This window comes from Aspergillus fumigatus, chromosome 4 (assembly GCF_000002655.1).
Source record: "Aspergillus fumigatus Af293 chromosome 4, whole genome shotgun sequence".
Lineage (NCBI taxonomy): Eukaryota > Fungi > Ascomycota > Eurotiomycetes > Eurotiales > Aspergillaceae > Aspergillus > Aspergillus fumigatus.
In genome coordinates this window covers 48,919-69,306 of record NC_007197.1, presented here as the reverse complement: position 1 = coordinate 69,306, position 20,388 = coordinate 48,919, and the positions used below count along the sequence as shown (strand labels likewise).

The 20,388-nt window shown below is 50.4% G+C and overlaps 9 protein-coding genes across 9 annotated transcripts; 5 read left to right on the top strand and 4 right to left on the bottom strand.

The window, feature by feature from the left end:
- Positions 1 to 353: 353 nt before the first annotated feature.
- Positions 354 to 2,619, top strand: AFUA_4G00240 (putative amino acid transporter; the record flags this gene model as incomplete). The annotated part of the gene is made up of 11 exons (XM_741339.2): positions 354 to 370; positions 437 to 450; positions 509 to 716; positions 766 to 943; positions 993 to 1,086; positions 1,145 to 1,186; positions 1,240 to 1,348; positions 1,413 to 1,914; positions 1,970 to 2,058; positions 2,117 to 2,330; positions 2,407 to 2,619. 11 exons carry the CDS (start codon positions 354 to 356, stop codon positions 2,617 to 2,619), a joined length of 1,680 nt encoding a protein of 559 aa, XP_746432.2.
- Positions 2,620 to 2,830: 211 nt separating this feature from the next.
- AFUA_4G00235 (uncharacterized protein) lies at positions 2,831 to 3,497 on the bottom strand. The gene is made up of 3 exons (XM_001481477.2): positions 3,399 to 3,497; positions 3,270 to 3,344; positions 2,831 to 3,216 (listed from the first exon to the last, which is right to left on the bottom strand). The coding sequence occupies exons 1-3, from the start codon at positions 3,405 to 3,407 to the stop codon at positions 3,064 to 3,066; spliced, it is 237 nt and encodes a 78-aa protein (XP_001481527.1). The 5' UTR covers positions 3,408 to 3,497; the 3' UTR covers positions 2,831 to 3,063.
- Positions 3,498 to 4,081: 584 nt separating this feature from the next.
- On the top strand, positions 4,082 to 5,206 carry encD (Fe(2+)/2-oxoglutarate-dependent oxygenase encD; the record flags this gene model as incomplete). The annotated part of the gene is made up of 3 exons (XM_741340.2): positions 4,082 to 4,307; positions 4,356 to 4,831; positions 4,895 to 5,206. The coding sequence occupies 3 exons, from the start codon at positions 4,082 to 4,084 to the stop codon at positions 5,204 to 5,206; spliced, it is 1,014 nt and encodes a 337-aa protein (XP_746433.2).
- Positions 5,207 to 5,385: 179 nt separating this feature from the next.
- On the bottom strand, positions 5,386 to 6,138 carry encC (anthrone oxygenase encC; the record flags this gene model as incomplete). Its single annotated transcript, XM_001481476.2, has 2 exons — positions 5,386 to 5,996; positions 6,078 to 6,138. The coding sequence occupies 2 exons, from the start codon at positions 6,136 to 6,138 to the stop codon at positions 5,512 to 5,514; spliced, it is 546 nt and encodes a 181-aa protein (XP_001481526.1). The 3' UTR covers positions 5,386 to 5,511.
- A 312-nt stretch (positions 6,139 to 6,450) lies between these two features.
- encB (metallo-beta-lactamase type thioesterase encB) lies at positions 6,451 to 7,488 on the top strand (the record flags this gene model as incomplete). The annotated part of the gene is made up of 2 exons (XM_741341.2): positions 6,451 to 6,582; positions 6,642 to 7,488. The coding sequence occupies 2 exons, from the start codon at positions 6,451 to 6,453 to the stop codon at positions 7,455 to 7,457; spliced, it is 948 nt and encodes a 315-aa protein (XP_746434.1). The 3' UTR covers positions 7,458 to 7,488.
- Positions 7,489 to 7,821: 333 nt separating this feature from the next.
- encA (non-reducing polyketide synthase encA) lies at positions 7,822 to 13,319 on the top strand (the record flags this gene model as incomplete). Its single annotated transcript, XM_741342.1, has 4 exons — positions 7,822 to 8,135; positions 8,197 to 8,497; positions 8,549 to 11,986; positions 12,045 to 13,319. 4 exons carry the CDS (start codon positions 7,822 to 7,824, stop codon positions 13,317 to 13,319), a joined length of 5,328 nt encoding a protein of 1,775 aa, XP_746435.1.
- A 254-nt stretch (positions 13,320 to 13,573) lies between these two features.
- AFUA_4G00200 (F-box protein) lies at positions 13,574 to 15,079 on the bottom strand (the record flags this gene model as incomplete). The annotated part of the gene is made up of 2 exons (XM_741343.2): positions 14,725 to 15,079; positions 13,574 to 14,668 (listed from the first exon to the last, which is right to left on the bottom strand). Exons 1-2 carry the CDS (start codon positions 14,971 to 14,973, stop codon positions 13,574 to 13,576), a joined length of 1,344 nt encoding a protein of 447 aa, XP_746436.1. The 5' UTR covers positions 14,974 to 15,079.
- An 873-nt stretch (positions 15,080 to 15,952) lies between these two features.
- Positions 15,953 to 16,795, bottom strand: AFUA_4G00195 (interferon alpha-inducible IFI6/IFI27 family protein). Its single transcript, XM_001481475.2, has one exon. The coding sequence runs from the start codon at positions 16,700 to 16,702 to the stop codon at positions 16,196 to 16,198; it is 507 nt and encodes a 168-aa protein (XP_001481525.1). The 5' UTR covers positions 16,703 to 16,795; the 3' UTR covers positions 15,953 to 16,195.
- Positions 16,796 to 19,316: 2,521 nt separating this feature from the next.
- On the top strand, positions 19,317 to 19,791 carry AFUA_4G00190 (T6SS phospholipase effector Tle1-like catalytic domain-containing protein; the record flags this gene model as incomplete). Its single annotated transcript, XM_077804489.1, is given in 3 exon segments — positions 19,317 to 19,367; positions 19,407 to 19,466; positions 19,477 to 19,791. The coding sequence occupies 3 exon segments, from the start codon at positions 19,317 to 19,319 to the stop codon at positions 19,789 to 19,791; spliced, it is 426 nt and encodes a 141-aa protein (XP_077660637.1).
- Between the last annotated feature and the right edge of the window lie 597 nt (positions 19,792 to 20,388).

Below are 20,388 nucleotides of genomic sequence, written 5' to 3'. Positions count from 1 at the left end.
GCAGAAAACGAGACAGCACCATATACCTGTTGTCCGACTCGATCGCTCTTTTGTCCTCAAGATGGCGGCCGATTGGCAGCACACCGAGCATGATATGAAGGACGAGGGCTCGACTCTACAGACTTGATTTCACCGACACCGCGGGCGATGGCCCACAAGAGGAGGATGTTCGCGACCAGAAAGGTGACAATCTTTGGTGAGAGCCCATTGCTTGGCCAGCCCGAGAAAGCCCTTGACTTATGACTGTCTGTAGGCGGGTGTTGAATGAGAGACAGATCAATGTATGTCAAATGCAACATAACACGCCACTATAGATTCACTTCGGGCTAACCTTGCATGTTTCCGCGGGCTAGATGATTGCATTTACTGGGTATGTTGCCTATACTCGACAATTCATTAGGATGTCCATTGTTGACAATCATTCTTACTCATGTAGAACTATCGGCAATGGTAGTTTTCCTGCTCTCTACACCTACCTTGATATGATCGAATGACCAGACCCCTCTAGGACTCTTCTTGACTAGCGGAAAATGTCTTGCTGCTGCTGGTCCTGGAGGCGTAGTGGTCGCCTACGTGATCATGGGCACGGTGATTTCGTCGGTGATCTCCTCCTTGGGCGAGATGACCGCTCTGATGCCGGTCAACGCCCCGATGATGGAATTTCCACGGCGGTTTCTGGATCGGGGTGTCGGTCTTGCTGTTGGCTGGATATACTGGTAATGTCCCTCGTAGGGTGTGCAGAGACTCCATGCTAACTGTGTCAAGGTTTTCCTATGTTGTGATGGCGGCAGATCAAATAGTCACCGTCGCAGCCTCAATACGGTTCCAGTACGACGATGGCCACACGTTCATCAGCTGGGCCACGGGCATGAACACCAGTCCGGCACTCTGGATTTCTGTTTTCCTGGTGGTCGTTATCATAGTAAATATGATTCCGGTGAAGGTGAGTTGCAATCGCATACGCTGTGCTGCTGCCCTAACGCGGTATGGAGTACTTTGGGGAGCTCGAGTACATTGTCGGGTGCATCAAGATTACGTTTATCTCGATGCTGATCATCATGATGCTTATATTGAACCTCATGAAGCGTGAGTGTCTTTGAGCTACGATTTCCGCGTCGTCGTTAACAGGCATGCCATGATACAGCCCGATCCAGTGCGTACTACAGTCAGCCGCTTGGGACAAAATGTAAGCACGCCTCTCAAGTAAAGGACATATAACGCTAATAGGCTTGATTCTAGACTGGAATTCCCCGTACTCCTTCTTCAACTCGGACTACCGTGTGAAGGATGAGTATGGGAACCTCCACCAAACAATCAGTGGCGGGACCGGACGACTTGTGGGTGTCTGGTAAGCACTAAGCTGATAGTCAGCATCTATACAGAGAATACTCGACTCACTCAGTTTCACATAGGACGGCCTGCGTACGAGCCTTCTTCTCATACACCGGCATGGATATGGTCACCGTCACTGCGGCCGAGAGTAAAGCCCTTGCCGACTCCGAGGCCATGAAGATGGCGTCGCGGAAGATCTCACTGCGCATTATTACCCTGTACGCGCTGTCAATCCTAACCGCGTCGTTCCTTGTGCCCACCGACCACCCATTCATCAACGGCGAGGGGCAGTCCAGTGGCGCTCGTTCAATCTTCATCATTGCTGTCGTCGAGGCTGGTCTGCCCGCCCTCGGCCAGTTCTTTAACGCAATGTTCCTCTTCTCAGCGGCGACCTGTGCATCGGATAATCTCTATGTGGCGTCTCGAGTCCTCCACACACTCGCACTGCGAGACCAGACGGGGCCGGAGTTCATTATCCGGAGGCTCCAGCAATGTCGGGCAGGGGTCCCGATGCGAGCCGTCCTAGTCTCAGCGGCCGTAATGCTGGTCGCATATCTGGGGCCCACTGGAGCGCCTGGTGCGGTGGGTGGTGCGCATCGAAGAGAGCCGATGTGGACTGGCTAACATACTGGATCAGAGATTGACCGAGTTGTCGTCCAATTGCACCGTCTCGTTTTTGATTGTTTATGCTACCATCTGCGCGACTTACCTGTGCTTCTACCAGACGTATGTATCCACCTGGCTCTTGGCGAATGTGGCGGAAGCTCTAACGTTCGTATTCCAGACTGGATGAAGCGCAGAAGTACGGCAACAATCCCCAGACGCAGGCCGGGATTTATGACCGAAACCATCCTCGATACCCGTACAAATCCCATGCGCAATGGTTAAAGGCGGGCTTTGGCATGGTGGCCTGCATCATCTTGCTCATATTCAACGGGGTCAATGCCTTCCTGACAGAGCCATTCGATGTCCGGACCTTCATTGCATCGTATATCAGTGTATGCTCTTCCTTAGACCCCGGCACGAACCCTACAGGCCACAATTCGAGTGCAGACTGGCTAATGGAGTTGACAGATCCCGGTTTTTGTCTTGCTTATTGTCTCTTACAAGATCCGGAGACACGGATTCAATCTCTCACAGTGGGGACCGGAGAGATCCAAAGATCTTCGGAATTGTGTGCAAATCTCGAGTAACAGGAGAAAGGGCCGGCTCGAGTTCCCTCACCCTGGTTTGACTGTGGAGAACGGCAAGAGGTTCCTGGAGTGGCTATGGGTATGGACCAAGTAGGCTTGGTTCATGTTGGACTCTCGTTCGCTGGGTGCATGCATCTTTCCTGCGAACATTGGCAGTTTTTTATAACTATCTCAGTCAGTTATAGGTAAGGATGGGATTGAAAGCATCATGAGGGAATAATACATTCCTCCCTCGGGTAGAGTCGTCGGCAATCATCCGGCCAAATCGGCCTTATTATCCTGTTCGCATAGAGCAGCAGACAGATGCCCGAAACAGCAGTCATTGAATTTCCCAGCTACAGCAGGCTCAAGTATTTTATGGACCCTCTCTGCATACTAATGTACATATCAGGTCTCTTAATGCAAATGGTCTATTCATGCTACATTGTCGCTATCACTTCCGCTGAAAAACACAAAGAAAAAGCAAATTCTCCTGACTCACGGGACACACAACTGCCCCATAAGTTCTACTCATGAATCAATGTGCAACGTCCCGTGCTCATTTCTTAGGAGCGTCTACAAAGCCAGGAAAACAATCCTGAAGCGTCTTGTTGTGCTTGTTTGAGGCATGCTCCGTCAGAGCCGGAGCACGCGTAGTCTTGAGGAACGTCTGCCTGCAAGTAAGGCATATGATGTCCTTGGCAGCTTCGTTCTGTTTTTTGTCAGCCTCAAGGATATCCACTGGCTTTATTCAAAGATACATACCGCTTTCAGCTGCGACGTTGCGGTGCTTTTGGTGTCTTTGGCTTTGCGCTCACGCTTAGACGCGGCTTTAGCTCCCTGTGAACCGCTCATAAGTCGTGAGAAAGACTATAAGTGTGGGGAGAGCCTTACGTTACCCATGGTGGCTGTTGCAGGAATGTACTATCGAGTGTGGTATTTTTCTTGGTTTTTGTTGTTGAAGGAGAATTAAAGGTTGAATTTTTTTTTTTTGCTCCTTTTGCCCCCTCTTTTTTGATTCTTTTTTCTTGATCATTTTGAGTCTAGCCCGGAACTGTCAGAAAACAAAAATACCGGCGCTGATTGGCTGGGTTATTGGTTACTCGTACGGTAAAACAAAAACACCTTAACATTCCTCTCTTGGGCAATCTCAGGTCCAGTTGGACATTCTCCGGGCATATAGAGGTATAATATAATCCATCTTTCACATGGACAGGTTTTTGTTGCCTTTTGCTTGGAGCTGTGCACTGTGAATATTCCAGTGGAGATGTAGTTTTTAAATCAATGGTGATCCTCGCATACTACCGAAACCTAGCACTTTCCACTGCTTTCGTGGCTGTTAGGCAAAGGGCCATATGCAAGCTCTGCATAGAAGTATGTACTGATATGTACTGACGATCGTATAGAATGCACGCACTCATAAGCTAGCTTTACCGCATCTATACTCTTGAAGCTTCCACCTTGATACCATACAGGATCCAGTACAAGTGCTGTCACCGATATTTGCACTGGAAGAGAGCATCTTTATATAAGCTGGCAGGCCTCCTGGCGTCAAGAAATAGTTATACTATTCCAGTATGACCAAGCCACAGCCACCTCCAATCCTCGATTTCTCCGTCTTCTATGGCCATGACAGCCAAGCAAAAGCCCAGCTCGTGCAGCGAGTGCGCGAATGCTGTCTGAACAACGGCTTCTTTCAGATCACCGGCCACAAAGTCTCGCCAGAGTTGCAGCGGCGGACGTTCGACTGCGCCAAACGATTCTTCGACCTACCACTTATCGAAAAGAAGAAGATTGAGCGAAGTAAGAATTACCCTTGGTACCCCGCTGACAAGCAACTGACATTGGCAGGCCCCGATGCCTTCAACCGTGGCTACGAAGCCTTCCAGTCACACATGTCCCAGCCAGGCAGCGCTCCTGACCGGAAGGAGGGCCTTTTCCTGGGCCCAGACCTTGCAGAGGATCATCCGTACTGTGTTCAGAAGAAGCTGAATTGCGGACCAAACCGGTGGCCCCAGGGACTCGACGACCTAGAAGAGTTCAAACTCGTCTCGATGGAATATTATGCCGCTCTGTTTCAGCTGGCAAAGGATGTCGTTGCTGTGCTCGCCCTCACAATGGATTATGAGGAGACATTCTTTGATCCCCTGACCGAGGGCGCCATCGCCACGCTACGATATCTGCACTATCCACCTCAACCCGTGGGTGACGCTGAGGCGGGGCTGGGGACTGGTGCCCATCGGGACTACAGTTGTATCACTCTGCTCCTGCAAGACGGAACTGGCGGCCTTCAGGTTTTGGATGAGCCCACCGGACAATGGCTGGATGTGCGTTGCTCTCTCTCGAATGGAAACCTTGTCCAATGCGTTGCTTACTCGTGCAATCTCCAGGTTAAACCAGTCCCCGGGGCATACATCGTCAATCTGGCTAATGTATTCGCGCGCATGACAAACGGACACTACAAATCTGCTCTACATCGGGTGGTCAATAAGTCTGGGATGGAGCGCTATTCGATCCCGTTCTTCTTCACTGGCAACCCGGACTATGTGTGCGAGTGCTTGTCGCGATTCCGGAAAGAGGGAGAGCCGGTCAGACATCCTCCTGCCACGGTGCATGAGGTGGTTGCGGAAGCAGTGAGAGGCACCGTCGAGAGAGCAAACCGTTATAATGCGGAACGTCAGGGGATCCACGCGGCGCAGTAAGCTTCAATCCAAGAAATTCCAGTGAGATCTCGGGGATCGCTCCAAGATCGTTTCCAGTAGGTTTGCTCGCATTCCGTGGTCCTTGCACTAAGTAGACCATCGGAGTCCGTCCTTGCGGTTAGAAATATAGCACCTTTAATCTGGAGATAATTCATACCACTACCTCGATGTCTAGCGCTTATCGCAAGCTGGCCTCATATCCATGTATCACTCATCAAAAGGTACGTATATGGTAAGGTAGATATTCAGGCAAGTGTCTCACCATTCCTGACATATCTTCCAGTACAATAATCGCAGTCCGCGGTCTAGCGAGCTCCCTCGTTCGAATATAATGCTGCGAACAAGCCAAGAATCCCTCCAGCTAGTGGCAACAAGCCCCGAATCCCGGCCAGAAACCTCCAGTGACTGAGCAGCTCCTCCGTAGTCATTTCACTAGGTACATTCACCATATCCTCCCCCCGAGTGGCGCCCGGGACCTTTTCCTCCTCTGCTGCCGATCGTTCGAGCAGCCGAGAATTGGTCGGGCCCATGAACAAGAGTGTATAGGGCACAATCCCCATGACTGAACACGCAGCGGTGCCGTACAGCAGCCTCGGCGTGCGATCGGAAGCACACCATGCTAGGTAGGCAAAGGCTGTTGAGGTACACGCGGCAATCTGCGGGCTATGTCTGTGTCCCTGCTCATAGATTCGTCGCCATACTCGGAGAATCGTGCAGGGGGAGAGACCATCTGCCGACCTGGTTTGAAGAAGAGCAGGCACAGAGACCAGGCTGTGTGCTGTAATTTTTCCTGTAAGGTATCAAGGACAAGCCTCCTCGTCAGCAGCGCTGGACTCTGTAGATGCAAGGGATGTATCTGTCGACTACTTACCGGATAACCACACACCGCCAGTGATTGCGACGATTTTGATTAGGCCCTGAACGGATGCCATCCTGCTGTCAAGCTTGAATGTTTGAGGCCAAATTGGCTTACCATGGCCGTTTATAGAACATTTGATGGTCGGCGTCGCGTCAGTTAGAAAATACCATCAGACCGCTGTTTGTGGAATACGACCAGGTATCATGTAGGGGGACGGCCCTTGCATACATGACGAACAACCTACGGCAAAGACAGAGCCTTGGAATAGAGCCATGTACTTCGTAACATAAGAAGAATGAAAATTTGTTTCGCCAAGCTGTTCAATGCCCTCCCTCCCTTCTCTTGTGACCAGTTTCCGCTGAACTCAGGCCATAGACACCAGAACATGGACCAATACTCCAACCTTTTTGCTTTCGAAGATTACCTCGGCGCACAGGCCAGATCCATTCCGGACCTCCCGGAAGTCGATGTCCTAAGCCCCCGAGTGGTGCGTGTGTTGGGCGGAAATCCGGGACAGGTGAATCGGAATGATGGCTCTTGCGAACCTGAAAGAAGGCTAAATTCTTCCCCGCTCAGATGCAACTTCAAGGGACCAACACATACATTCTGGGCACGGGAGCCGAACGGCTGCTGATCGATAGCGGACAGGGTCGAGCACGCTGGGAGCAGCTGATGGCATCCCTTGCAGCAGAGCACAAGTTCAGAATATCCACGGTGTTACTGACGCATTGGCATCTCGACCATACTGGAGGGGTACCGCATTTGTTCCGTATTTTTCCCGAGCTGAGAGGTGCGAATGCAATCTACAAATATCATCCAGACCCCAGCCAGCAGGCGATTGTCGACGGACAGGTGTTCTCCGTGGAAGGGGCTACTGTGCGCGCTGTATTCACGCCGGGACACTCGACGGATCACATGTGCTTTCTTCTTCAAGAGGAGGAGGCCATTTTCACCGGCGATACGGTTCTGGGTCATGGAACGACCGGTGTGGAGGATCTGGAGGAGTATATGCAGAGTCTGCGTAAGATCCAGAGTCTGGGATGCCGAATTGGATACCCAGGACATGGAGCCGTGATCGAGAATATGCAGCAAAAGGTGCAGCAGGAGATTGACCGCAAGCAACGTCGCGAGCGGCAAGTGCTACTTGCGCTGCAGAATATCCAACGCGAAAAGAGAACAGTCGGTGACGCCAATGGCGCCGCCACGCAGGCAGAACTGATCGAAGCTATTTTTGGTCGACTCCCTGCGGATGTGGCTGATCGATTCTTTGCGCCGTACATGAAAGACATCCTTATGAAGATGGCTCGTGATAAGCAAGTTGGGTTTCGCTTCAAGGGCGGCCAGAAGCACTGGTTCGCCAATGTGAGCCAAGAGAATCCGGTTTGTAGGTGAAACTCTAGCCATCCATTATGCTCACAATCCGTCCTTGCATCTCGCTCGGTCCTTCCTGGAGTATACGTACTCATTCGAGGCACCCTGGCATGAAGAGGTGCGCCCGCAGTGGCGATCTGTGATTAGGCCGTACTGCATTATGGTCTTTTTGCTGTATGAGTGTCAACATGAGTAGGGTACCGAAAGTTGTAGCAATGAGGAATGTAGGTACTTTCGTGAGATGCTAGCCAGAGAGCTGTCATTTGATATCTCCCTCTTCCAAGCAGCAGCACTGTGTCTATGAAGCTTGACAGAGTATATAATATCGCTCTGTACTGCAGAGTTAGGATGGGCATTCATTGAGTTGACCTGATCTACATTCAACATGCAAGGCCCAAGCCAATTGGCCCTGTTCTACTTTGCCAATGGGTTGCCCCCAGACGACATCCAGGATCTGTTCCAGCGACTTCGTAGCCAGAGTAAGACCGAGAGCGGTTGGACCTTACGGGCTTTTGTTGTCCAAGCAACCAACGCGTTACGAGAGGAGATACGCCAGCTTCCACACCACTTGCGGAATCCATTGACTCCGTTGGATAACGCACTCGATTTGGCCGTTGTGCCGGATTGGAGACGAGGGCCGTTGGCGGGCGCTCTGGAAGGGGTCTTGCTATGTCTGATCGAGATTGGCTCTCTCATTGCGTAAGTTCGATTGTCCCCCAACGTACCGGATTACAACCAAATGTTGTTGGCCCTGCCATAGTTACTACGAGAGGACACCAGACCCATTCAAGTTTTCTGCACGCACAGCATGCTTTACCGGTATTGGCACCGGCTTGTTGGCTGCTGCTGCTGCCGCTGCTTCACCAACGCTAGCAGATCTCCCCAGGCTAGGGGCTGCGGCCGTGCGGATAGCTCTGCGGATGGGAGTATTGGTGGCTGAGACCTCCCAGAGCGTCGAAGCACGCGAGCCAGATGCTCCGGCTGATAATTGGGCCGCGGTTGTGATGGATCTGGATGAGGATACTGTACGAGAGGAACTTAACCTCTTCAATGCATCCACGGTAGGCGCTTGCCATGGACTATCAAACTATAGTTAACCCACAGTCCCTTAGAATAACCTGGGCCCTAGCCGGCTTTTCATCAGTGCCGGCGGCACGGATAACGTCACTATCAGCGGACCCCCGTCCAAGCTCCGCCAAGTGTTCAGAGTCTCGGAAAAGCTCCGCTCTGCACGCTATGCGCAGTTGCCCGTCTATGGGGGGCTCTGTCATGCTCCCCATCTCTACAACTGCCATCATTGGACCTGGATTATGGAGCCAATCAACGGCGCAGCGTTCAACCAGAATATGGTAGATACCGCACCTCTCTTTTCGGCAGGTGACGACGTGCCGTTCGAAGCGTCTACGCCTCGCCAGTTGTTCGAGTCTGTCGTCTGCGACCTTCTCATGGGCATGATCCGTTGGAACCGAGCAGTAGATGGGGTTGTGGAATTACTGGGACAGACATTGCCAAGTGAATGCCAAGTTTATGCGTTTCGTCCATGTGCTGTGGTTACGGGCATGGTAGCATCGGGGCAGGTCAAATTACCCCATTGCCAGTTTCAAACGCATGATCTGCTCGGCTGGACTTGTCACGACGACACTGACAACGGGCCGACATGTAGAGAGGATTCCAGCATCGCAATCGTGGGAATGGCCTGCCGATTCCCTGGCGGCGCAAACGATCTGAACCAGTTCTGGGATCTATTGGAACAAGGGGCAGATGTGCATCGGAGAGTACCGGCGGACCGATATGATGTAGAGAGTCATACCGACACGAGTGGGAAGTCGCGGAATACCAGTCTCACTCCCTTTGGCTGCTTCATCGACCAGCCGGGACTGTTTGACGCTGGATTCTTTGACATGTCCCCCAGGGAAGCAATGCAGACAGATCCCATGCACCGCCTGGCGCTGATGACCGCGTACGAGGCCCTGGAGCAGGCTGGCTTTGTCCCAAACCGCACGGAATCGACGCACCTGAAACGTATCGGGACCTTCTATGGCCAATCGTGCGATGACTACCGGGAGGCCAATGCGGGCCAGGAGGTCGACACCTACTATATTCCTGGTGGCTGCCGTGCCTTCGCTCCTGGCCGGATCAACTACTTCTTCAAATTCAGCGGGCCCAGCTTCGACTGTGATACCGCCTGCTCTTCCAGTTTAGCCACTATCCAGATGGCATGTACGTCCTTGCAGCATGGAGATACCAATATGGCCGTGGCGGGAGGTCTGAACATCCTGACCAACAGCGACGGCTTTGCAGGTCTCAGCCGCGGCCATTTTCTGTCCAAAACTGGTGGCTGCAAGACATTTGACTGCAACGCCGATGGATACTGCCGTGCAGACGGAATAGGCTCCATAGTCCTGAAACGATTGGATGATGCCCAGCGGGATAACGATCATATCTTCGGGATAATCCTCGCAGCGGCAACGAATCATTCCGCGCGGGCCATTTCGATAACCCATCCGCATGCGCCGTCCCAGGCCGAGCTCTACCGCGATATCCTGACCCGGGCTGGCGTGAGCCCCTTGGATGTTGACTTTATCGAGATGCATGGCACTGGCACGCAGGCGGGCGATTCAACGGAGATGGAGTCGATCACCTCCGTCTTTAGTCCTGGGGTCCCCAAACGCAGCCGGCCATTGTACATTGGATCTGTCAAGGCCAATGTAGGCCACGGGGAGGCGGCAGCCGGGGTCATGTCTTTGATCAAGGTTCTCTTGGTTCTACAGAGACAGGCCATCCCCAAACATGTGGGCATCAAGACAGCCCTGAATCCCCGATTCCCCAACCTTGATCGGCTCAATGTCCGAATTCCCCACGACCAGGTGCCATGGCCGCGGAGTCCCACTCGGAAACGGTATGCACTCGTCAATAACTTCAGTGCTGCCGGTGGCAATACTTCCCTTCTAATTGAGGAGCCTCCCGTAAGACCTGAACCCAAAGCAGATCCTCGAGCAGCATTTACCGTCGCGGTATCAGCAAAAAGCAAGGCATCCTTGAAGAATAATCTGCGGAGCTTCCTGGCCTATCTTGAGTCCCAGCCGTCTATAAGCCTCGCCCATCTCTCGTACACTACAACGGCCCGACGCATGCACCATAATCACCGTATCGCCGTCCATGGCTCCACCCTGTCCAGTATTATGCAAGAGTTGGAACCATACCTCCCTGCTGTGGACACGCATCGACCAGTCCCTAACACGCCGCCTTCCATTGCGTTCGTGTTCTCAGGCCAGGGCAGCTTCTACACAGGTATTGCCCGCCAGCTGTATGAGCATCATCCGGGCTTCCGACTCCAAATCACTCGCCTTCACAATATCTGTCTGAGCCATGGTTTCCCTTCATTCCGACGGGCCATTACCGGAGATCTTAGCAACGATGGATCCGAAGCCGAGCCTATAATCACTCATCTGACAATTGTCTGTGTGAGTATTGCTCTGTGTCGGCTGTGGGAGACTTTGGGTGTCAAACCCTGCGTGGTGGCCGGGGCGAGCCTCGGTGAATTTGCTGCGCTCTATGCTGCTGGGGTCCTGTCCGCCAGCGATGCGATCTATCTCGTGGGTCGCCGTGCCCAGCTCTTGCAAGAGCTGTGTACTCCCAATACTCATGCCATGTTAGCGGTGCGCGCGACTGTGGAGCAGATCCGCAATGTGTTGGCTGGACAGCCGTATGAAGTGGCTTGCATAAACGGCTCCAGTGACATAACCCTCAGCTGCTCAGTCGCTGACATCATCAATCTGCAGCTAGCCATCGAGCAACATGGATACAAGTGTACTCGGCTGGATGTCCCATTTGCCTTCCATTCAGCCCAGATGGATCCTCTCCTTGGCCCGTTCGAGCACATCGCCCGCGGTGTCACCTTCAAAGCCCCCAACATACCCGTGATGTCCCCGTCACTCGGCGATTGCGTTTTTGATGGCAAGACCATCAATGCATCCTACATGTGCAATGTTACTCGCAATCCGGTAAAGTTTGTCGATGCTCTTGAGACAGCGCGCGGCATGGACCTGGTAGACGCAAAGACCGTCTGGGTGGAGATTGGCCCGCATGCGTCGTACAGCCGCTTTGTGGGCAGCGCGATGCCGCCAGGGACCGCGACTATTGCAAGTTTGAACCGGAATGAGGATAATTGGAGCACCTTTGCGCGTAGTATGGCTCAACTGCATAACCTTGGGGTGGATCTAAACTGGCATGAGTGGCATGCACCTTTCGAAAGCGAATTGCGCCTCCTGACAGATCTTCCTGCATACCAGTGGAACATGAAGAACTACTGGATTCAATACAATGGCGACTGGATGCTACGGAAGGACGGCAAATCCTCAGCAGCAGCAGCAAGTCATCCGCATCAAGCGATTCCACCAGCATTGCGCACCTCGCTCGTGCATCGTCTCGTGTGCGAATCAGTTCAAGAAACTAGAGTCGAGGTCATTGTCGAGTCCGACATCCTACACCCAGACTTTTTCGAGGCGATGAATGGCCATAGGATGAATGGATGTGCAGTAGCCACCACGGTAATCCAAACAGAGAGCCCTTTCTTGAACCCGACTGACTTTTTCTCCGTTTTTCCAGGCGATCCATGCAGACATTGCTTTTACCTTGGCCAAGTACCTTTACTCGAGCATCATGCCTAATTCCACTGACGCACCGGCCATCAATGTGAAGAATATGCAAGTCCAGCACGGCCTGGTCGCGCGAAAAGATCGCTCCCGGCCCCAGCTCATCCGGATCCGCGGCATCGCAGACGTCACACGGGGCCTGGTCAGCTTGTCGTGGCACCTTGTAGACGAGCAAGGCCGTCGCGTTGAGGAAAGCTTCGCTACGGCAGTGGCGGAATTCGGAAACCATGAAGCTTGGCTAGAGGAATGGTCTCCCATGACACACTTGGTCGTCAGTCGGATCGACGTTCTCCAGCGCCTCGCCGACGATGGCACGGCCAACCGGTTGTCTCGCGACATGGTGTACATGCTCTTTAACAATCTGGTGGATTACGCGGAGAAGTATCGCGGGATGCAAATGGTCGTCCTGCACGGCTTGGAAGCCATGGCTAATGTGACTCTCGCTGCCCCCGAGCAATCGGGTGGCAAATGGACCGTAGCACCACATTATATCGACAGCGTGGTACACCTCGCCGGCTTCATCCTCAATGGCGGAAATGGTCTCGATCCCCGACGGAACTTTTATGTCACCCCAGGCTGGAAATCGATGCGCTTCGCCCGCCCGTTGGTCCCTGGGGTGCGGTACCAGTCCTATGTGAAGATGATGCCTATTCGAGAACAGTCGGGCTTCTACGCCGGCGACGTTTACATCCTCCATGAAGGCCAGATCGTCGGCCTTGTTGGAGGCATTACTTTCCGCACGTTCCCTCGGTCGTTGATAAACACATTCTTTAGCCCTCCTGATACAATGACCCATGGTGGGAGTCAAGCAGGAAGCGTCCACCAACCAGCATGTAGTGAAAGAACGCTCCCGGTGGGCCCAGCACGTCAAGATTCCGCAGCCAGGGAGACACTATGTCAAGGTCATGGTTTATCTCGCACAGTCATGGATAGCTCCGACAGTAGTCCTGCCACCACTCTCACTCCACCGACCCTTCCGTCCGTTGCTGCAAGCACGGAGAGTCCGATTGTCCACCGGGCGATGGCCTTGATCGCGGCGGAAACAGCGATTGAGCTGACCGAGCTGTCGGATGAGACAGCTTTCTCCTCGATTGGGGTTGATTCCCTTTTATCACTCGTGCTGGCGGAGAAGTTCACAGCTGAATTTCATCTGGATTTTCGGAGCTCCTTGTTCCTCGACTGTCCCACCATTGGTGATCTCAAAGCCTGGTTGATTGATTATTGTTGACACATGTTTTTCTTCTTCATTCCTCCGTGGTAAGGTGTGCTGCTCGTCTTGCTATACGTCCAGCAGATCTACGGTGCGAATGATAGTGGTCTAGTAATGTCTGGCGTTTGACGCTTGAGTGAGAAAACAGGTAGATGGTAGAAGCAGCAGCCCTCAGAGGGTCCATTCAACATTCATGTAATCTTGTATCGTGTATCAAATTGATCTGTGTGCAGAGAAAATATCCCCGCAACCCAATTCGAGCCACATCCGACTTAGAATTCCTCGTCCGCACTCATATAACCATGAGTCAAGAATGGGATCTTGACAACTCTTTGTCCCGTTTTCTCAAAGAGCAGGCGTAAGGAGTCCCTATCTTCATCATCACACTTGGGTGGCGCCCTTTCCCACTCGGGGAGTCTATAGTGGTGGTTTTCCATATACGGACTGGGTCCGTACCCATCATAGCAGGCCATGTACCTACTTTCGCGCAAGCAGATCCTGACTTCAGCCTCTTTCTCGAATGGGACGCCATCACCCCAGTCATTGCTTCCGATCAGGAACTGCCTCAGATGAGGTAGCTTTGTTCGGAAGGAGTCGAAGTAATCATGCCACCGCTTATCGTAGGAGCGGTAGTACTTTTTCCGCACTCGGTCATCCAGCTCACGACGGATTTCCATCTCGCTCTTAAGGAAGGGACCCCAGTTGAGATGCTCCTCGGCAAGGCACACATCGTATAATATCGCGCAGTCGTCGAAGGATAGGTTGGTCAGAGTCGCTGCATGCGAGAGAATCCATTCCAGCTGAGAGTCCCGCACAAAGCAATAATTACCAAAGGCGAGGGATTTGAGGTGCGGAAAATGTACCTCGCTGAGTTCCAACTGTGGATAGAAGCCGAAGTAGTTGTCGCAGGACAGCGTCAGATGCTCCAGAGATGACGCAGAAGGTTTCAGCCACACAGATGGAATTTGTGCGAAGAAGTCGTGGAGCTCAGGGAACTCAACGTCATACTCCGGGGCGCCGTCATTGTGCTCTGTAACGATGCTTAATCGGAGAGTGCATAAATTCTGCAGCAATTTCTCGATATTAGCAGATATGTTTTCATCACCGACATTTACATCTTGCATGTTACGAATCCCGAGTTCACGCAAAGGTGTTTCAAACGAGGCGAGCCATTGAAAAAAGACACGGAGAGTTTCTGTGCGGAAGGCGATGGTCTCTGGACGCTCTGTCATCCATAGTTCGTGGCCTGTACAACAATGCTTGTCAAACCGCAAGACCGCGCTTTGCACATTTGGGAAATCTCTGAACTTGGTGATTCTGTCCTTGAAATCCTTGGTCAATTCGACTTCCTCCTCGTCATAGTCGTCCTAAGCCTGTTAGTGTGCGGAGCGCCTCGATTCGCGGGGAATAGATATGGACTGACATAGTCATCTTCGCACGTATTGACATACACCTTCTTGACCATTTTCTTCAGTGTTGCATGGTCCGTAATGCGATCGACAGCCTCATAACTCTTTTCGTCCGGAAACAGACGCAGAGTGGCGAATAGCTGTGGAGTAGCAATCTGTGAGAGACGACGACTCGTTTGCCGGATAGCCTTCAGGGACGACCGGTCCAGGAATGAGATGATGCGAGCGAGGAGCTCAGTTGGGAGAACAATGATAGAAGCCATGTTTCCATGAGCAATTGACTACATCAAAGTCAGGATGCACCTCTGATTTAATTGACATCTCTCTGTCAATGTCGATAAGGGGTCCGACCCAAAAAAGGTTACTGTGTACTCCGTACGGAGAACTGTTTAGACTGAATCGAGCATAGCTCCGCCGCAGCGGGCCTTTGCACCTTGTAGGCTCCCATCTGGATGTGTTTCTGCCTAGACGGCAGCCGTAGATGGATTAGGAGTGGCTGAGAATGAGAAGTTGTGAACCAGAAGATGGACGATCATTTCTACTACAAGACCCTTTTGTAGGTAGCTTACTCAACACCACTCTATGTCATGTGACTTGTGGGGCCTGTGAACCATTCGTACAAACTGGCCCGTTTTGCCTGCATTACACTACAGTCAGGGATTTGGGAGAATACGTGTTGAAGAGTATTCGGAAGAAAACACTAGCATCAGTAGGGTCTTGTAGTATTTCCTTCTCTTCTATTATGTAGAAACGGATGATGAATCCAAATGATCGTGGGTTGTAGTGAATATATATTTTTGGACCGCCAGAGGCACCGTGCACAGGACAGTTTCAGAAAGATTGGGGCGGGCGGAGACCAAGTTGACAAACATCACCCTAGAGGGCAGTCATACTATGGTCGGAAATATTATTTCTTCATGACTGTACCATATATACCCAAGGTATTGTTCAGCAACGGCAATTGTCCTCCACTTTTATCACCATTTCCCCCAACCAACAGCAATAAGATGGCCTGGTTTACCGCAGTCGCGTTGTCACAGCATTAGTAAAACCAGCCCAGCCAGTTCATCTTGGATTCTGCGATAGACGTGCTGAGATTCTGGCTGCTAAGGATGCGACGAGTCTACTCAGATTCATCGCCTCTGGAAATCTCAGCGGAATTCCTCACTCTGCAGATGGATAGAACCCGAAAATAGTTACAGAGTGTTTATGATGCCATGAAGACCAACAACGCAAGTATGGTGGAGAGCCATCTGAACCGACCTACCACACCCTCTGTGATTATTGGCACTGGTGTTAAAGTACCTGTAGAAGTATGAATTGCTTCATGCATTTATTCAACAATCAATGTACTAGTCTCCGTCGATCTTGAAAACCGCTGATGGTCTCTCTGCCCAAAGTGACCTTGAGCGACCTCAATCTATTGACATTCCGTCCAAGCTGGAGTGATCAGCCTTGGAGGCTTATACTCTCGAGCAATAGAACTCAGTGTTTCCAGACCATCCCCACGCGCTGGAAGAAGGAAAATAGTGACCTCTTTGGCACATATCCCGCATATGTCCTCTGCCACGACGCCGCAAATGACCCCTCAATTGGACCCAACTCTCCAAACCCCAGGACCTCAATAACCCACGGCGTTAAAATAGCCAAAACGCCTAAGGCAAGGATAGTAACAAAGATAGGATGTTCACGGGAGAACTCGAAGGCCTCGCTTGTAGCTCGAGCAAGTGCTTTGGATGCTGCTTCGGCCACCTGTGCACCGGTTTCGATGGCATTCTCAAGACCACGAAGAATGGCAAGTGCGAGTGACTCGGTCCAGCCGGCTGTTCTGATAGACTCGTCAAGACGTTTTTTGATAGCATACGGAGTATCGCTGGTTAGGATGATCGTGACGACGTTAGATGCGACTTCCCGTGTCTCGCGGCTGGGAGATGTTTGGGTGTAGGTACGCTGTAAAGGGAAGCATTGCGTGATTGAGTTGACATTACCCATTTGCGGTTCTTTAAATATTCGTTTAAGCTGTATTCTTGAAGTTGGATTAGTGTAGTAAGAAGGAATAGCCTTTTGCGGTTTGCGAGATGGATATGACTGAAGTGGGCGTAAACAGTTATTAGTATATATGTGATGATGATTAGTCAATCAATTATCTTGTACACCATTCCAGCCAATCATTAATTATGGCTACGCGAGTGTAGCGCCTACCATGCCTTATGTATGAATAGAGAATTAGTCCACTAGGTTGAACCCAGGGCCCATGATGCTTTGGTCAATTGTTTCACACTAATTTAATGTCATCTGGTGACACAACGCATCCATGCTATGCCTATTAACGAGTGATATGTTATCTTTATACATACTTTCTTTTTTACTTAGTCTACAGCCAGAATGTGTTTCTGGGTCTAAAGACGGAAAGGTGAGAGCAGTCATGTTAGGAAAGTGAAAGACCATAAAATATCCAAAAGCCAACAGGAGGGCCAGATAGTAGAGAACATAGAGGACATGGGAATTTGTTGTGAGTGGCAGATGTAAAAAAAGTCCTGTGAGCTTGGAGGGAATAGGCGACTTATATGGCACCAAAAAGACTAGCATGGCGCCAGTCTCCCCTTAGTACGTTGACCCAAACATGAGGCTGCACCGCTGTGAAACTCATGGCCATTCATCTATCCACAAGTAACTGATGAATACCTTGCAATTCCTTCTGTTAACTGAACTATAGCTCTTGGTCTTTGGGGTTGCGCGATTTCCCTTGGAGGCTTCAAAATAATGATCGGCATGTTGCAGTTGCAGCTGGATAATTAGATCAGTTGTAGGCTGGCTCATGTCTAAACTAGTATGCAGAAAGTCATGCTCACAGAATATGATATGAGGTAAATATGACTCATAGCTAAAGGAAAGCGTTGTATGCTTATCCAGGGATGTGCTGTCAAGGAGTGGTCCATATCTTCACCGCAAGTTGACCCCTTGGTGCCGATATGGTATACATGGCCTCCTGTATCTTGTACAACCTGAATTATACACTCTAAACCACTCTAGGCCAGCGCCATGGAGAGGATAATGCTGCTTTTGTGAGTCCTTGCTCAAGCAGGGAGCAGATTAGTCTATCTAGCCGAACGTTAGGTGTGGTGAGAGAATAGGGGTTCTACCTAATGTCATTGAGACATGACTGCCACTACAGGGTCAAGTTGCTGGACCACCTATCCATTCTCAAATGCCAAATTGCATTGTGACCTCTATCTTTGAGCTGGAATCTACTCCAGCTATGCTAAATGTACAGTGTACTGATGCTTAGGATAGCGGAATCTGGCTGAAGTTGGGACCTCGACCAAGAGTCTAGAGAAGATGGACTGCACGATTTAGATTTCTGTTTCATTGAAACACTGGCAACAGGTGCCTTTTCATCTTGCTCTGCTAAGTATAGCAGTTAGTAAATAGGTCAAGTAAGCAGAGCTTAGCCTGTGAAAGCTAAATCTATCGAACACTTTCTCTACAGCCTACATTTATAGAGCTGAAAGCAGCTTACCCAAATAGTCTGGGAAAGGATAGCCTTGTCTTGCAGGAAATAATGCGGAGATCCGTGCCATCCCAGATATCACAGTAATGGTATTAAATAACAAGGATGACAAAAGTGAGCAGCCTGTGAATGGTGCGCTTATTTATCCGCTGGCAAATGTGCTGCATAATTTGGCCGACTCGGAGGCAACTAAGCTCCTCCTTTAGAAAGATAGTTAGGGCAATGGTACCGTAATAGCGGCTTGTCATACAAGAGTCCATGAAGGATGCAGGGTGTGCAACATCCCAAGTTAGATGGTTGTCAGTAAATAGCGGACGACCGCTAATGAAGGGATCTAGCGGCGTCCTCAAGCTTGAAGGTACGTTCGAGGCGTACCCTCCGGTAGGGATGCGTTTGGTTGAGATGATGGTTTCATGGTGATCTGAAACAATCTACGTACGTTTTAATCAATACCATGGAAGACAGAGAATTGTGACTTGCTGACTGTGATATATCTCACACCATCTCTATTCAGGTCAGAATCATATTCACTTCCATATAGCCCTCGCAGTGGAGACATTTATCAATAGTCATAAGAGGCCTAAAGTAGTCACTAGAATGTAGATTAGCTTGTGTTGTCTGACCAAATGTCTATAATGCAGATTGTAACTGGGGCCAACTTCCCAGTCATTCCAAGGACGGGGAACCATGGAGAGGAATAGACTGTTGGATGCAGAGTATTTACCACAAAATCAACTCATGGCTATTGTTAAGTTCAGTGTCATTTAATGAGAGCTTAATTCGCGTTGTCGACAAATTCCGTTTTCGTCTAATGTGTAGATTGAACTCTATTCTTGATGGCTTGCCATGGTTTGTATTAGGTTCAGGCGGAGAATGCTGAGCCTTCAAGCATATCATTTCCTTACAGAATAGAGCTCGTCTGATTGATTCTATTGCTCTTGCTGTTAGGTGATCATTTTGCAAAATGATAAGCTACTACAATCAGAAGTACCCTCCAGACAAACTAATATAGCTGCTTCCTTCCCATATCTGTGTCTGGTTATTGTAGTTCTCACAATAATATACAAGATATAGATCCTACCGCGGGACCAAATAATGAAGTATTATAGCGATCCATCCGACAGCAATGTGCTCAAAATATTTAGAGTATGTCCTGTGAATAGACCTACTCTTACCTAGTGAAAGATGCTGAACTGGACTGCCTCCAACCAGTATCATTATTATCAACCCAGTATTGGCATGTATGTAACTTCAGCTTCATTTTCACATAGCACCATCACTATATAATATCCAGTCCGCGTATGTGAAAGTCAAAGACGCTGCGATCGGCTCGACATTGGCTGACCATGTCATGGGCGGTTATAAGTTTTTGAAGCGATATTACTGCCCTGGGAATCAGATCTACTTCTTTGGCTTCAGTCGTGGAACATATGTGGCCCGCTTCCTCGCTGAAATGGTGGACAAGATCGGTCTTCTGGAGGCGGGCAACGAAGAGTTGATACATTCTGTCGGGAAGACATTTGCAAAATCGCAACAATGCAGCGGCGACACCACGGCAGACAAGACATGAAATCTTGTGTCTATTTACAGTACAATGAGCCGACCTGGTTTCGTGCTAAGAACTGATACGTTGGCTGGTTGGATTGTTTGGATATGCTGCCCATATCACGCATGCAAGAAGGCTGAGGACGACCCTGCATTATGCTTGAGCCTTCTTAAAAGAATTTTAATGTAGTAGAGAGCCTGTATGTAGTGACAGAAGAGTTCAGTAGCAAGTAGCAAGGGAATCAACACTGTACTATGTCCATTGTGCGTAATATAAGTACAGCTGGCTATATCAGACAGGAGGTCCTTTCCTGAATGTCCTATGCGCTGTAGATATATCCTTGCATTATGAATTGCTATTGCCATACTCCCAACAATTGTTCATCTCTTCGTTGGGAAATTTGCATCTGCATGATGGTGATTATCATACGAAGAACTAGGCAAGCCGACATAAGACGCAGAGAGAGGACCAGAACTCGAAGGACGAGGGATCGAACGCTACCAGGCCTAGTTTTGCTTCAAAGATCTTTAGCAAAGTCCAGGGAAGCCATAGAGGTATTAAAAATATGTGAACGGAAAGACTCAAGCCGTATTCTGTCGGAGAATATGAATGAACCGCGAT

Excerpts from the sequence above, each read along its gene's own strand:
- AFUA_4G00235 (XM_001481477.2), bottom strand. Across the intron at positions 3,217-3,269 it reads CAACGTCGCAGCTGAAAGCG|AACGAAGCTGCCAAGGACAT; the intron begins GTATGTATCTTT and ends GACAAAAAACAG.
- AFUA_4G00195 (XM_001481475.2), bottom strand. The coding sequence starts at position 16,702 with ATGGGTAATGTCAACTCAATCACGCAATGCTTCCCTTTACAGCGTACC.